General features: G+C 43.7%; 1 protein-coding gene across 5 annotated transcripts in view; it reads right to left on the bottom strand.

Moving 5' to 3' along the window:
• Positions 1-944: 944 nt before the first annotated feature.
• The window catches only part of LOC121625719 (mitogen-activated protein kinase kinase kinase kinase 3-like), a 51373-nt gene continuing 35207 nt past the window's right edge, over positions 945-17110 (bottom strand). For 4 of the 5 annotated variants that reach the window (XM_041963946.1, XM_041963954.1, XM_041963963.1 and 1 more), the window contains 18 exons: positions 16929-16967; positions 16599-16754; positions 16439-16493; positions 16033-16189; positions 15561-15640; positions 14935-14976; positions 14174-14258; positions 9900-9979; positions 9114-9174; positions 8705-8822; positions 7734-7792; positions 5312-5415; positions 4489-4660; positions 4129-4197; positions 2888-2980; positions 2697-2767; positions 2558-2613; positions 945-2478 (listed from right to left, as the gene is read on the bottom strand). In XM_041963946.1, coding sequence (XP_041819880.1) covers positions 2391-2478; positions 2558-2613; positions 2697-2767; positions 2888-2980; positions 4129-4197; positions 4489-4660; positions 5312-5415; positions 7734-7792; positions 8705-8822; positions 9114-9174; positions 9900-9979; positions 14174-14258; positions 14935-14976; positions 15561-15640; positions 16033-16189; positions 16439-16493; positions 16599-16754; positions 16929-16967 — 1585 coding nt within the window. In that variant the 3' untranslated portion in view covers positions 945-2390. The remainder of the gene's footprint in view (positions 2479-2557; positions 2614-2696; positions 2768-2887; positions 2981-4128; positions 4198-4488; positions 4661-5311; positions 5416-7733; positions 7793-8704; positions 8823-9113; positions 9175-9899; positions 9980-14173; positions 14259-14934; positions 14977-15560; positions 15641-16032; positions 16190-16438; positions 16494-16598; positions 16755-16928; positions 16968-17110) is intronic. The other variant, XM_041963971.1, reaches the window with a different exon arrangement.

The raw sequence follows: 17110 nt of genomic DNA, 5'->3' as shown, positions 1-17110 counted from the left end.
ATGCGCTCATACAGCGAATATGAACAACACGTTTTTAGACGGAAGTCCAACACCGCTGCAGCTGCGAAGGAGAGGGAGACGGCGTGGGAGAACATTGCTGCTCGGGTCAATGCGTGAGTATAAATGTAGTCCTTTGAAATCACAATAATATTACAGGGCAAAACTGCTTGAATGGTTGCCTATTAATTTATTTCATTTAGGTGCAATCCCGCGGGGGAGAAGCGCACTTGGCAGCAGCTTAAAATGAAATATAAAAACATGGTTGAAACAGGTAAGACCTCTGCATGATCTCATGGAGGTAGCTACCTCATTTTGATCATGTTTTACATTGTAAAGTTAATATTAAGTGGCTCCCTTTCATTGTAAAATTGGTTACATTGTATTCATCTAATGTTTTGTTTTTTGTTAACGAATGAAATAAAATTTAAAAATGAAAAAAAGTGTTCTCATCTATATCATGTTATGTTAAATAATTAAGCCTGTATTTAAACTAACACAGACTTTTACTCAGCCAACAGAAAGAAGACAGATAACTGTCTGGAAAAGCAAGAACATCGTGGGCTGATAACTATCTCCCCACGAATATTTAATTCTCTGCGCAGTATCGCTGCACCTTCATCCACGGGATCATGATCAAAAGACGTTAACACCCTAACCCTAACCCGAAAAACGTCACCACCTACTGTGCCTAATGGACTTCCACTGACTGATATTTTTAATGATTTTTTTAATAACAGACGGCAGAACTATGCCAAAACTCGTCTGCCGACTGAATGAATGAATGAGGAAGTGAAATACGATGTGTGGTTGAAAGAGGGCGGAGACACAGAGAAACTCGAGGTTCCTTGAGTAAAACCTGGTCCCGACCAGGTTAGGTTCATAGAGTCAGTTACTACGGTAACTGACTCAGAGTTTAACTTACCTCTGTCTGTGAAACAGGCTTGAGTTACCCCTCTTTCTCTGGTTTGAGTTACCTTCCTATGTGAAACAGAAAACTCAGAGTTTCCCTCATTTCAGGGTTAACATACTCTTTTTTTCAGTAAACCTGCTTTGTGAAACGGACCTCTGATGAACGTCAGTCCAGTGTCAGTCCACCAGCTGGTCTCTGCCTGAGTCCGTCTCTGTCAGTGGATGAGCTGAAAGAGGGCAGCAGATCCAGCTCCAGTCTCTGGAGCTTCATCACTACCACAGACAACACTTTGTGAACGGGAGGTGAAACTGTGTCAGAACTGTAATTATAACGTCTCTGAGTTTGTTTGTGTGAGTATTCATGATGGAAAGATGTCGTATTTATTAGGTTTTAAGTCTTTGCAGTTTGCTGTCCTGATCATTGTTTTAACACAACTGGTTGATTCACAGCTTCTCTCAGTTTTTCTTCCCATTTCCCTTCTAACGTCACAAATGACAAAGCTAACAAGGCTACTGAAAACTAGCCTACTTCAGCTTTCTCTGTTGGTCACGTGACCCTCGTCTTGCAGTCATAGCAACCAGTCTAGAACAAAGAACACCTCCAGTTTCTCTCCACAAATACAAAGTCAAAGGCAAGTTCAGTTCTCAGCAGACTCACTGGGCTTCTTGTGTCCTCAGCGGGTTTCCATGAGTCTGTTCCAGACCGGGTCCAAGACATCCGGATCTCTGAAGACGTCACTTTGTGGTCACTAAACTTCCGATCATCCTGTCGAATCTGCCGCCACACTGAATGTGATTATCGCCGTCTCTTTACTTGTTCCTTTAAGGCCGGTTATCATGTATGAGCGCAGTATAAAGTACAAGAAAAGTCTATTTACAGTTCTGACACACTGAGTTCTGGTAAACATCAATGGTCCACAGAGAGCTGGTGTCTCGTTCTGGCATCAGTCCTCTGAATTGTGCTGAACTGGATCAGTCTACTTCTCAGTCCGGTCTTGCTTCATGTGTCCTGGTCCAGACCTGCTGTGGGCTCTTTTGTTGCGTTTGTTGAGTAGTGTCACTGTTGCATTGATGGATAATTTGAGTTTAAACATGGCAGTGTCCGGTAAGTGAACACCACAGGACCTTGTTCGGTCCCTGGTCTTTACAAATGTGATGGCAGGGCAGCAGAACCAATCTGGTTCAGGACCACATGCATACAACATCAGACTGGTGACTGGAGCACGCCTGGTTTAGATCTTAATTTGAACTGGTTTGATATTGGTTTGGTCCTAGTTTAGTTCTGGTCCTTGTTTGGTCCTGGTTTTAACTATTTTAACTGGTTTAGTCTTGGACTTAACTGGTTTGACCCTGGTTTGGTCCTGATTTAGTCCTTGTTTTAAATGGTTTGCTCCAGATTGGTCCTGGTTTAGTCCTAGTTTTAACTGGTCTGGTCCTGGTTTTAACAGTTTTAATTGGTTTTGGTCTGTTTGATCCTGCTCTCAATAGCTGTTTTCATGCCCAGCAAGAATGTACAGGTTACTGTGTTCAGTTGGGTTGTCTGTCGCTCGGCTCTCCAGAACCACCACCCTGCAGGCAGAAAGACAGGTGAGCTGACAGACAGGTAAACAGACAGCTCAACAGACAGGCAGACAGATGGGTGTCTCACCTGTCTGAGCCCAGCAGGCGGAACATCCTGCTGATGTCACTGATCTCTTGAGTGATCTGTGGAAAGAACAAAAAAAACACATATTATGACACAGCAGTGAGACGGACATGTTCCTGCTCTCTGATTGGATGATTATTACCTTGTTAGACCTAAAGCTCCGCCCCTGCATGCCGTGTCTCCAGAAGGCCAAAACACTGTCCTGTAAACACACTGAGGAGGACAAGGAGAAGCAGGTCAACACACAACACACCTAGAGAGGGTTCAGGGGATGTTAAAGGTGGTCTAAGGTGTTTTCTGAGGAACTTAAATGTAAGGTTTTCTGAGGTTTACCAATCGCCTCAATCTGGAAGTTGAAGGTGAGCTCAGCTGACAACTTCTTGCTGGATTTCAGCTTCCCCTGAAGGTTTACAATCTTTATACAACCTATAGGAAGCAGAGAGTACAGCTCAGGTAACCTCTGACACACTGATATCTACCTGTAATTTCATTTTCCCAGTGCAGCAGGTCTGTTTCCTGAGCTGCATATCAGGACTTCACCCACACAGTGTCTGCAGAAGTGTGTGTGTGTGTGTGTGTGTACCTGTGCGTGCATGTGTGTGAATGTATGTTTGTGTGTGTGTGTGTGTGTGTGTTACATGCTGATGTAAAACTGCAGTGGTCAAAAGCAGTTGTCCCCAACCCATGGGCCGAGACCGGTACCGGTCCCTGGATCAATTGGTACCGGGCCGCACAAGAAATAATAATTTATTGTTATTAGTTATTTTACAAGAAATAGTTAATTATTAGTTTTATTTACTGTCTGAGTCTGAACAATGTTTTATTTTGAAAAATGACCGGATTCTCTCGGTTACATCTCGGTCACCTGAGCGCTCAAATTTAACCCACAAGCTAAACAGACGTGTTTGGAAAGTTTCTTTGTGAAGGGGAAAAGGCCGAGTGAAGAGACAGAAGAAAAAGAAGGTTTTAACAGACAAACCAGGAGTCCTGCTGGAGATCTGGATCTGTCGACAGGTGATTCACAGCGAGCTGCTCTGCATCAGATGACCAGCTCTCTAATGAGGCAATGAAGCCTCAAAAACTCAATACTCATGTTATGTTGTTGGCGCAATGTTACGAGGAAGCTGCCAATAAAGTTGCATACGAGTACACAGTCAATTTGCGTTTATTATTATATTTACAATATAAACAATCTACGTACCCCCCCAGTCCGCGGTGGAATTGTCAAACGTTTACCGGTCCGCGGTGATAAAAAGGTTGGGGACCACTGGTGTAAACACTGATTTCTCTGGTCAGTCTGAAACAAGCGAGCTAACAGGCTAAAAGCTAAACTCTCATATACAATAGCCTGTATGCAGCTAACACCTGAGCAGCTAACTTGGTGGTGTGTTTGGTGACATAAAAAAAACTTGACTAATAAAACAGGATGAGGTTGATTCAATATGAATAAAAAAAATAAAAATAATAAAATAATAAAAATGGCTGACAAAATCAATACTAGTTTAATCCTTCAAATTAAAACATGTCAATTAAATATTCATACAAAAATCAAACAAAAATTTTCATGAACTTACGGTCCAGACAGACCAGGACGGTGTCTCTCTCCAACTGAGTGACGTGGATCACACAATTCTGAGGGTTTTCTACAAGGAGACCCAAAGTTTAGACTGGTGGTACACAGGTAGAAAACTATGGCAGGTGTCATACCTGAGTCAGGAGATGTATCTGAGTCGGGAAGAGTTGTACCTGAGTCAGGAGGAGTCGTACCTGTGTCTGAAGGAGTCGTACCTGAGTCAAAGGAGTCGTACCTGAGTCAGGGGAAGTTGTGCCTGTGTCAGGAGGAGTCGTACCTGTGTCTGAAGGAGTCGTACCTGTGTCTGAAGGAGTCGTACCTGAGTCAGGGGAAGTTGTGCCTGAGTCAGGAGGAGTCGTACCTGTAATGGGGGGGGTGGGGCAGGATGAGTTGGGGTCAAGGGTCTGGAAGCTGATGGGCTGATTGGGTTCAGTTTCTTTGTTCAGGCCAACACAGATCAGAGGGTACGGCTGCTCTGGGACAACCAACAGGTCCAAAACCTCCAGAGGACATGGAGGCTGGAAGTCCACATTCTGGTGTGGGTAGACAAATGTAACGAGTTATCACTCAAAGTCTGTACCATCATACTTATAATAGTGTTGCAAGTCAGTCTATGAGGGGTGCTGATACAATTCATTACAGCTAATTAAACCTCAGTGAGATAAATGTTGTTTTTAATAAACATTTATAAGAATCTTAAAGAAAGTTATTGCTAGTTCAGACCGGGGTCAGGATCAAATACGGTTGTATGACATATGTATGTATGTGTGATTTGGGTAAGGGAAACCTTTTTGGCCTCCTCAAATAGCCAAATAGCCTGGATGTGGCATTTTTAGGCATCATCCTGGCAGATATACGACACCTACACATCTGTCTTCTGCAGCTTGTTTGGGTCTGGGTCATGGTGGCAGCTGTCTGGTAGCCCAGATGTTCTGTTCCCTTGCATCCTCCTGGAGGACTCTGAGGTTTTCTCAGGCCTGATGGGACAAATAATTCCTCCAGCTTGTTCTGGGTGTTCCCCAGAACATCCGGGAGGATCCTGATCGAGTGACTGCAGCTGACTCCATTCAAATGTGAAGGGGCAGCAGTTCTGCTCTAAGTTCCTCATCCTGTCTGTAAGGTCAATGCTCTTCAGCTCTTGATCAGATTCACACATTAGAACTACATAACAACTGTTTTCTTACCTTGACCAGCATGAACTTCTGCATTGGCTCCACCCACTCCAGCAGGACCACACCTGATTGGAAGGCTCCGCCCAGGTACTTATGACCTGTGTAGGGGTTTCTCACTGTGGGGAAAGTGCAGGCTCATTACAAGTGTCTGCCTGCAAGGGGCAGAGTCTGGTCAGATCAGACCAGATAAACTGCACTCCGAATCTATTTCTGACAACAGGTGAGTGACCTGTCATTAACTTCAAACTGATTTCTCTGCTTCACTGTCTGTTAGGCTCACATGAGCTCTTTTTCAAACCAGGACCATCTAGAGACTGCTTTTCAGATAAAACAACCTTTGTCTGATGATGGGATCATCAGCCCTGAATCAACACCAACATGTTCCAAATGTGTTCGTCTGAATGGATGTTTAAACTGGGAGCTGTTTCAAAGTTACATATTAGTACACCTTTCATGGTTTTTCAACATAAATATGTGTCATGAGTGTCTCTGGGGACACTACAGGGTTCAGCACCACCTCTGCAGAAGTGACATCTTAAAGCTGCATGACTGTCCCCCCAACTGAATCCAGAGGCTGGACTCAAAACTGCCGACACTGGCAGCACAAAATGCCTGGATGTCCAAAATCTCCAGTATGCAGTATGTGAGACAGATCAGTCTGTCTCCCCTACTGTGTCCCACAATGCAATGTGCTCGAGTGGTCGCAACAACTAGCAGGGCCAGCAGCCCCTGTATGATATTTCATCACTAAATTCACTCATCAGCTGTGTAGAGTGTGAACGTTGGCAGTTTGGTGAAAATTGATGACAAATTGAAAAAGAGCTACAATGTTTTCAGTCCTCGGGGGCAGCTAGCTAACCAGCCGGCCTGCTCACAGACCTACTGACCCCACAGCCACTCAGACCACTTCAAGAGGACGAGTTGATGCTGCACAGTAGAGGTGGTTTGACTTTAGCCGTGTTATTGTTTAACTTCCACTATCCGAGCCAGGCCTTGTGTACTGCAAAATTAATCCATTTGAAACGTTCATACTTCATACGACGATGAAAATGAGTTTTAATATGTGCAACCTGCATCCGTCAGTAGATTGTATTAGGTGGTTCTAAATACAATAATCCTTGTGGAACTGCACCTGTCCATGCATGTCCACTGAACATACCAGTGACAGGCTCAGACTGTTATTCTGTGTCTGACACCCCCACAGAGACAGACCTGTTTTTAAAGAGTGAGATCAGTTTAAACACAAACAGCCAGACTCCCTTTACGAGACCAGTAGATGGCAGTATGTAGAACAATAACTGAAACATCTATTGACGAGGAGTCATTCACTCAAACGACGACCGCCAATAAAGCACGAAGAAGAAGAAGAAGGATGAAGAAGAAGAAGAAGATAAAGAAGAGGAAGGAGGATGAATGTGAGAGTGATGGAGTAACGGTCAAAAAGGCTAAAAGTTTGAGTGTTTCCCATCAAATGGGATTCATACCGAGTCATGATGCTCTCACCTGTTACTGATCAACCTGTTTACCTGTGGAATGATCCAAACAGGTGTTTTTGGAGCGTTCCACATCTTTCCCAGTCTTTAGTTGCTCCTGTCACGTGTTTGAAACGTGTTGCTGCATCAGATCCAGAATCAGCAGATATTTACAGAAATCACTGAAGCTGATGAGCTCAGACAGTAAATATATTGACTTTGTGCTGTTTTCAGGTCAGTTTCTGTCAGAGAGGATCAGCAGGTGATCACATCCTGTTTGATTGATGTTTTGATTGATCACAGCTGGTTTGGACTCAGGGTTGTCCTGCATGTTTTGGCCTCTCTCTGTTTGTATTTGATCTATTATGAACTCTATTATGTACTCGCAGAACTCGATCTTTTAACCATCATCAGCTCTTCAAGCTTTCTATTTCTTCTGTTTTTTTCTATTTTGCTGACTAATTAACTGGCAGGTGGCGCTCAAGTTGTTTGGAGGTCAATTTGTATACTGAGTGTATTTAGTTTACACAAATATGTGAGCATAGAAAATACAGTTTCAGTCTGTTGAACGAGCTGAGCCCCTCCTCATGTTTACATGCACCTCCTGTTCAGTGCAGACCTCCTGGGGGACGAGTAGACCTCGTTAGGAATTAAATTCAACACCCATGATCTCTGCCATCACAGAGATCGGACTGTTCCCTGAAGTCTGGGTCCAACTGAACTTTGGCCTCTCGTGTTAACCTCACTGGTTCATGACAAATATTAGACCCGGGCTGAATGAGGCCAGGTTCTACCTGCTCAAATGATGAGCAGCCCTCAGGTTGGGAACCTCCGGTCGACACGATCACAGACCGGTTCTGTACGACTACAAACTGATTAAAAACAACAAGGATCAGTTTCTGTTGGTCTCAGGTGGGACAGGTCAGTCTGTGGTGACTGATGGGAAACAGCTCACGACTCACCGATGCAGCATTTCAGACAGCCTTTAGTGTCGGGAATCTTATTGGAGATGGAAAACCTCCTGAAGACAAAAAGACAATGAGGAGACATGAGACAGTGTGAGTGAGCTGTTAGAGCTCGTTACCATGACATCAAGGATGCTGAGGAGAAATATCTGACTTTTCAGACTTTCCAAAAGAATACCTCAACAATACCCATAATGCTCCGGGGTTGTTGTTCACACCTTCATCTGAAGCAGTCTGCTTGTTTTTCCTGCTTGTTGAGTATCTACAGCAGGTTTAACACTCACAGGTCTGCAGCTGATGTTTATTCTGGGTCAGAGGCGCAGAACGACTGGTGATAACAAAATAATATTTAATCAATGAATTAAAGTCACATCTCAGCAGGAAACTGAGACGGACGAGGCTCAGGTGGAGTTACTGATCCAGAGAAAAGAGACGCTCTGTCAGCAGTTCAGCAGCTGATAGTAAAACCTCTGCTTTAACGTCTGAACAATGAAAATTTCTTTCAAGATAGAAAATGTTCCACTTCGTAATGCATGTCTGTCTGTGACACTGCACTGAGACACTGTGGTGCTCTGAGATCAATAACAGCACCAGCATGCTAACATGCTCACGACAACACAGACCTGGAGTTACAGGCCGCTCAGCTTTGTCAGGCCAAGGAGGGGGCTACAGAAGGGGGCACAGATTCCTGCACAACCAGGCCAGAAACACACTGAAGATCAGAGCCCCCAGTCCTCAGGAGACCGTCTGATCATTAAACCAGCTGTCAGTAAATCAGAAAGAGTCCAACCAGCAGCCTCCTAAATATTTCTACTATAAACACCAAATATTTCTGTGTATTTTCTGTACCGACTGTTGGACCAGTAGTAATATGTTGGATCCTGGCAGGATGTGATGAGGACCGAGGATGTGTTGGATGTGTTTAGCATGTGTTTAATGTTTTTAACGTGTCGTGTGGAACAACTAACCGAGGCAGGATGCGGTCGGGCAGGCGGTGAGTCGAGATCGAGACCGTCAGCTTCTGTTTGTGTCGAGCCTGCTCGAACAGACCGGCCAGACTGTGGCAGTACAGCTGAGAGGCTTTACCTGCAGGCAGGCCTCAGGGTTCAGTTAGCACGCACACACACACACACACACTCATGATATTCACTTATTTCAAAATAAAACTTTTTAAAAACTGACTTTTAATTAATGGTGCAGTTCTGACTGACTGTTTTTTTACTGTATATTTGTTCTGTCATCCTCAGTTAAAGTGAAAGATAATACGATGAAATAGAAAATGAAGAGAAAAAGATGAGTAATAAAGTTAAACATGTCTTGAATAAACTCCAGAATATAAAAATATAGGCTGCTGATGATTTCAGCATGTTGACTGACCGGAGATGGAGATCAGAGTGTTGTTCATCACATACACCCAGGTGCACCTGCGAGGAAACAGCTGGGGAGACAAAGTCATTCATTTATTGTGCAGGAAGTCCAGCAGATGCAGACCAACGAGCCTCAGATCCTGCAGGGTCCTGGTCTGGACTAAAAACTAGAGAAGATCCTGAATCTGGTGCCAGAGCTCCATGCTAATATTCAGTCATACTCACACTGCCACCTACTGGCAATAGGAAGTAAAACTTGTGTGAAATTCTTCTGAGCATCAACCTCTGGGGCTGATCGACAATATGGCGGTGCCACAAACTGCAGTTCCTCGAATGGCCACTTGAGCCAGAGCTGGGTCAAGTGATCTGTGTCCAGATCGACTGATTGTGTGGCCTAAACTGTCAAAGTTTGAGAAGTTTTCAGGATCAGGATCAGGATCAGGATCAGTTATCAGTCGTTGCCTCAAACGTTTGACTCTATAAAAACTCCTGTAACTTTGATATATACATCTTTATTTTTACTTTTAGGGTTTAAGTTAATCAGAGGGAACTGTGTCTAAACTAGGGAGACCAGCTGTCGTCAATGAAGAGCAAACTGAGTTATTGAGACTAATTCTAGAGCAGACTGGAACTCCAGGGCCCCTGAGTCAGATCCTGGCAGTGTGGAGGACAGCATCGTCTGACACGTTCACACACACGTCTGCGGTTTGTTCTGACTCGTTTAATGTGTCAAAAGCAACACGAGTGCTGCTCCTGCTAGTTTAAAGTGAAGGATGTCGAGTTTCCCGTCTCTCACCTGTTCCATACAGTTCTCATGTAGCTCGTTCAGGTTCAGAGTGTAAATCCCCTCCTCGGCTCCGAAGATCAGGTACTGATCTGAGTACACACATATAGTACTGACAGACTGACACAATACTTACAAATACTACAATACTGACAGCAACATAGATGCCGACAGCCTCAGAAAGTACTCAAAAATATTAGAATAACGATAAAGTAAGAAAACACTGAAAGAACCAACAAGAGAAAACACTGAAAGAACCAACAAACAAGAGAAAACACTGAAAGAACCAACAATAGAAAACAGTGAAAGAACCAACAAGAGAAAACACTGAAAGAACCAACAAACAAGAGAAAACACTGAAAGAACCAACAAGAGAAAACACTGAAAGAACCAGCAAGAGAAAACGCTGAAAGAACCAACAAGAGAAAACACTGAGAGAACCAACAAGAGAAAACACTGAAAGAACCAACAAACAAGAGAAAACACTGAAAGAACCAACAAGAGAAAACACTGAAAGAACCAACAAGAGAAAACACTGAAAGAACCAACAAACAAGAGAAAACACTGAAAGAACCAACAAGAGAAAACACTGAAAGAACCAACAAACAAGAGAAAACACTGAAAGAACCAGCAAGAGAAAACACTGAAAGAACCAACAAACAAGAGAAAACACTGAAAGAACCAGCAAGAGAAAACACTGAGAGAACCAACAAGAGAAAACACTGAAAGAACCAACAAACAAGAGAAAACACTGAAAGAACCAACAAGAGAAAACACTGAAAGAACCAACAAGAGAAAACACTGAAAGAACCAACAAACAAGAGAAAACACTGAAAGAACCAGCAAGAGAAAACACTGAAAGAACCAACAAGAGAAAACACTGAGAGAACCAACAAGAGAAAACACTGAAAGAACCAACAAACAAGACAAAACACTGAAAGAACCAACAAGAGAAAACGCTGAAAGAACCAACAAACAAGAGAAAACGCTGAAAGAACCAACAAGAGAAAACACTGAGAGAACCAACAAGAGAAAACACTGAAAGAACCAACAAGAGAAAACACTGAGAGAACCAACAAGGGAAAACACTGAAAGAACCAACAAACAAGAGAAAACACTGAAAGAACCAACAAGAGAAAACACTGAAAGAACCAACAAGGGAAAACACTGAGAGAACCAACAAGGGAAAACACTGAAAGAACCAACAAACAAGAGAAAACACTGAAAGAACCAACAAGAGAAAACACTGAAAGAACCAACAAGAGAAAACACTGAAAGAACCAGCAAGAGAAAACACTGAAAGAACCAACAAACAAGAGAAAACACTGAAAGAACCAACAAGAGAAAACACTGAAAGAACCAACAAGAGAAAACACTGAAAGAACCAACAAACAAGAGAAAACGCTGAAAGAACCAACAAGAGAAAACACTGAAAGAACCAACAAACAAGAGAAAACACTGAAAGAACCAACAAGAGAAAACACTGAAAGAACCAATAAGAGAAAACACTGAAAGAACCAACAAACAAGAGAAAACGCTGAAAGAACCAACAAGAGAAAACACTGAAAGAACCAACAAGAGAAAACACTGAAAGAACCAACAAACAAGAGAAAACACTGAAAGAACCAACAAACAAGAGAAAACACTGAAAGAACCAACAAGAGAAAACGCTGAAAGAACCAACAAACAAGAGAAAACGCTGAAAGAACCAACAAGAGAAAACACTGAGAGAACCAACAAGAGAAAACACTGAAAGAACCAACAAGAGAAAACACTGAAAGAACCAACAAGGGAAAACACTGAAAGAACCAACAAGAGAAAGCACTGAAAGAACCAACAAGAGAAAACGCTGAAAGAACCAACAAGAGAAAACGCTGAAAGAACCAACAAGAGAAAACACTGAAAGAACCAGCAAGAGAAAACACTGAGAGAACCAACAAGGGAAAACACTGAAAGAACCAACAAACAAGAGAAAACACTGAAAGAACCAACAAGAGAAAACACTGAAAGAACCAACAAACAAGAGAAAACACTGAAAGAACCAACAAGAGAAAACACTGAAAGAACCAACAAGGGAAAACACTGAAAGAACCAACAAGAGAAAGCGCTGAAAGAACCAACAAGAGAAAACGCTGAAAGAACCAACAAGAGAAAACACTGAAAGAACCAGCAAGAGAAAACACTGAGAGAACCAACAAGAGAAAACACTGAAAGAACCAACAAACAAGAGAAAACACTGAAAGAACCAACAAGAGAAAACACTGAAAGAACCAACAAACAAGAGAAAACACTGAGAGAACCAACAAGAGAAAACACTGAAAGAACCAACAAGAGAAAACACTGAAAGAACCAGCAAGAGAAAACACTGAAAAAACCAACAAACAAGAGAAAACACTGAAAGAACCAGCAAGAGAAAACACTGAGAGAACCAACAAGAGAAAACACTGAAAGAACCAACAAGAGAAAACACTGAAAGAACCAACAAGAGAAAACACTGAAAGAACCAACAAACAAGAGAAAACACTGAAAGAACCAGCAAGAGAAAACACTGAAAGAACCAACAAGAGAAAACACTGAGAGAACCAACAAGAGAAAACACTGAAAGAACCAACAAACAAGAGAAAACACTGAAAGAACCAACAAGAGAAAACACTGAAAGAACCAGCAAGAGAAAACACTGAAAGAACCAACAAACAAGAGAAAACACTGAAAGAACCAGCAAGAGAAAACACTGAAAGAACCAACAAGAGAAAACACTGAAAGAACCATGAAATAGTGACGGAACAAAAACAGAACAAGAGAAAACACTGAAAGAACCATGAAATAGTGACGGAACAAAAACAGAACAAGATAAAGCACTGAAAGAACCATGAAATAGTGACGGAACAAAAACAGAACAAGAGAAAACACTGAAAGAACCAACAAGAGAAAACACTGAGAGAACCATGAAATAGTGACGGAACAAAAACAGAACAAGAGAAAACACTGAAAGAACCAACAAACAAGAGAAAACACTGAAAGAACCATGAAATAGTGACGGAACAAAAACAGAACAAGAGAAAACACTGAAAGAACCATGAAATAGTGACGGAACAAAAACAGAACAAGAGAAAACACTGAAAGAACCATGAAATAGTGACGGAACAAAAACAGAACAAGAGAAAACACTGACCCGCTGTGAAAATGTTGAGAAAGATAAACAGGAACAGAAAAACAGGAAACATTCAGTGCGTAGTCCCTTCAGAATAAAGGCATAAACAATAGATCTCAGAGGGTGAGCACACCTCACACACACCTGCGGTGCATCTGATGTACCTGGAATGTACCTGTCCATGTGTCCAGGTGGAGCTGCTGGTTCCTCTGTGTTCTGCACTCTTATATTAAATGTTTCTTCTGTGGATCTTCTGAATCTGAATCTGAAACAGGAACTCGGACTGTGCTGGATCACGTAACCACAGGTTTGTGTTCTGAACACCTGTTCCCATTATTTGCACATTGTTTGTTTTCTGTCTCTAAATACTAAAACACCTGTGAGCCTCGGCTGCTGTTGCTATGGAGAGGAAACCAGAATCTGGTCTAAACAGCTGAACTTAAAATCTATTGCAATGCAATTCTAACAAGATACCTGTATGATGTACAATAATAAGAAGACTGAATCTTCTGGTGACAGGGGTCAGGTCACAGAGGTCAGGGGTCACAGAGGTCAGGGGACTAAGAGGTCACAGAGGTCACAGAGGTCACAGCCCACAGAGGTCACAGAGGTCACAGAGATCACAGGCCACAGAGGTCACAGAGATCACAGGCCACAGAGGTCACAGAGATCACAGGCCACAGAGGTCAGAGGTCACAGAGGTCACAGCCCACAGAGGTCACAGAGGCCACAGAGGTCACAGAGATCACAGGCCACAGAGGTCAGGGTCACAGAGGTCAGGGGTCACAGAGGTCAGGGGACTAAGAGGTCACAGAGGTCACAGCCCACAGAGGTCACAGCCCACAGAGGTCAGGGGTCACAGAGGTCACAGCCCACAGAGGTCACAGAGGTCACAGCCCACAGAGGTCACAGAGGTCACAGAGGACACAGGCCACAGAGGTCAGGGGTCACAGAGGCCACAGAGGTCACAGAGATAACAGGCCACAGAGGTCAGGGTCACAGAGGTCAGGGGTCACAGAGGTCAGGGGACTAAGAGGTCACAGAGGTCACAGCCCACAGAGGTCACAGCCCACAGAGGTCAGCGGTCACAGAGGTCACAGCCCACAGAGGTCACAGAGGTCAGAGGTGAACGTACCTCTGGTGTCGGGGCTGATCCAGGAGGCAGCACAGTGAATCTTCAGAGGACAGCCGTTAAAAACCTTTGAGAAACAAGCTCCCATCTGAAACAAGGAGGAAACACGGTGTCTCTGATGTCCACTGTGGTGTTTTTTGACATTTAGATTTTATTAAAAACGTCAGCACAGCACTACTAATCGTTTCCAGACACAAACATGTACTTTGGCTTATGGTCAGAGGGTCTTCATGCAGCAGCCTCCAGGACTGAAGGAGTGGAAATGATATTTAAAGCAGTGAGGATGAATCACATTCCTTCCTCTGACAGCTCTCAGCTGGGCTGGACCACCTGAATCTACATGATCTTTAACAGCACTCTGTCACTGAAGGTTTGAACTGAAATTCTTTCTTCTTGATAAACGACTTCAGCTGCTCAACAGTCTCTGTCCTCAGAATACTGCTCACAGTCTCAATGGGCGGCAGGTCGGGACTGCTGGCAGCCGGTCCGGTACCTGCCTCGCTGGAATAAGCAGGACGTCCCTGGAGGAGACGTCGTCTGGTCTGCGGCTCCAGAACCTGATTGTGGCTTTCAGCATTAATGGAGCCTTCACAGGTGTGCAGCGAGCACCAACACACCTGCAGACCAGCACAGAGGCCGGCTGCTGAACTGAAAGCTGGAACTGTGTGTGTGTGTGTGAGTGTGTGTGTGAGTGTGAGTGTGTGTGTGAGTGTGAGTGTGAGTGTGTGAGTGTGAGTGTGTGTGTGTGTGTGTTCAGGACTTACGTGGACTTTTGGTGTAGGTGGGAGTCCATTGCTGACAGGTTTCTGATGAAGAACCAAACACTGCTGTCAGTATACAGCCTGTGTGTCTAACCAACATTTACCTATAAACACATTTATCTTTATATTTTATTGTGTAATTATAATAATTAATTAATAATTAATCACTAAGAAGCTTTTGAATCGAATATAAAACACTAAAACTGCTCGGCCAACATCTTCGTTCTCTGAACTAGAAGTGAGTCACAGAAATATATCTGCAGGATATCTGTAATGTTACACGATGATATGAATATACATCATATTATGAAATTAAATGATTAGGGGAGGAGGAGGAGGAGTTTCTTTCTGTAGACGCAGCCTGATTTTCTTCACAGGATCAATAAAGTTAGACTGAATGATGTGATGAGCAGCAGATATCTGAGAGATAATTTCCTGTCTCCATCCACAGCTGAGAGTCAGTGGAGAGGACTGATCCTGATCTCCAGGACCTTCATCATCTTCAGACCTCCTCACTTTTCCACCTGCAGAGGGCGCAGCTGACCTCCTCACACATGATGCTGCTCTGACCGGCCTCTGCTCTGCTGCTGCACCAACATGTCACAAACATGAATCACAGTTTGTCTTACTGGAGGATCTTTCTTGTCCTTCCTGCTGTGGACAGCAGGAGGCGCTGCAGGCTGCTGATCGGAGGAAGACGGGACATTCCCTGCCAACAGAGAGAGAGGCAGGTCAGAGAGGCAGCCGGACACATGGGCAGGTATATTCCAGGTGCATCAGATGTACAGCAGGTGTGTGAGGTGTGCAGGAGTTAAATCATCCACAGGGAACAGGAACTCGGACTGTGCTGGATCACGTAACCACAGGTTTGTGTTCTGAACACCTGTTCCCATTATTGGCACATTGTTTCTTTTCTGTCTCTAAATACTACAACACCTGTGAGCCTCGGCTGCTGTTGCTATGGAGAGGAAACCAGAATCTGGTCTAAACAGCTGAATATTTAATCTGGTTTGGACAAGGTGTAAACTTTTGCGGATAACAGTAGTTATGATACAACCAGTGATTCAGGGCAGGTCCTGTGGTTCACACTACAGATCTCACCCAGGCTGCTCAGTCTGTGGGGGGGGGGGTTAGGGGGCGGAGGTCTGGGGGGACCCTGGGTGGCTGAGCAGGCAGGGCTTTCTAACACAGGATGGTGCTTTATGGTACCCTGGTCCTGGTTGCCATGGTGATCATCATCAGACGGTGGGGGGACATCCTGAAGAGGGGTGGGTGCAGAGATATAAGATAAGACTTTATTAATCCCCAGCCGGGGAAAGTCAGGTGTTACAGACAGCAGAGAGAGCAGTTATATGTAGATTTTATACATAAAAGAAAAAATATGTAAAAACATATTTTGTCCCAAAGAACTAAAGGAAGTATTTATATATATATATATATATATATATATATATATATATATATATATATATATATACATAAGTATAGGACAGGTGAGAGGACACACCTGAGAGGGAGGAGCTTCAGGAGGAGGGCTGGGCTGCAGTGTCCAGTCTTTTATACTGAAGAGACAGAGACAACTTCCTGTGAGTCATTAACATCCAGTGCAGCGCCACCTGCTGACAGTGTTGGTGAGGGTCTAACCTACAAGCAACCTCAACACTCACTGCTGCATGTCACCGTGGTCTCCATGGTGATGGGCAGCATCAGAGACACCCAACTGGTCAGCTTCCACCTGTCCTTCACCACAGCTGTCATCATCTTTAGCCTCATCTTCATCCTCACCCGCAGCTTCGTCATCCAGGTGAGTCTCATGACCCCCCCTGGAGGGAAAATACTTGACTCCTGAATATTTATGACTAAATGTGGAGGAAACATACTTCAACAAAAGCTCAACACCCCAGATTCAGAAAAATCTGTGAGTGAACCTTTGAGTTGAGACTATTTATCAGTGAAATGTATTACCTGTGTCTGTGGAATGAGGGGGAGGGGCTTACCTTAGCTCGAGCTTCTCTTCCACAGACCTCAGCAGGCTCCTGATTGGACAGTTTGCAAAGAAAGAAGAAAACATAACAACCTGAGTCCGAGAGGTAATCACAGACTTTAAACATGAGTGCTGCAGCCATGTTTTCTACTCACTGACCTGAGTGAATATTTGAATACCTCGGTCTTGAACTCA

Source organism: Chelmon rostratus, chromosome 3 (genome assembly GCF_017976325.1).
Source record: "Chelmon rostratus isolate fCheRos1 chromosome 3, fCheRos1.pri, whole genome shotgun sequence".
In the NCBI taxonomy this organism is placed as follows: domain Eukaryota; kingdom Metazoa; phylum Chordata; class Actinopteri; order Chaetodontiformes; family Chaetodontidae; genus Chelmon; species Chelmon rostratus.
This window is presented reverse-complemented; position numbering and strand designations above follow the sequence as displayed.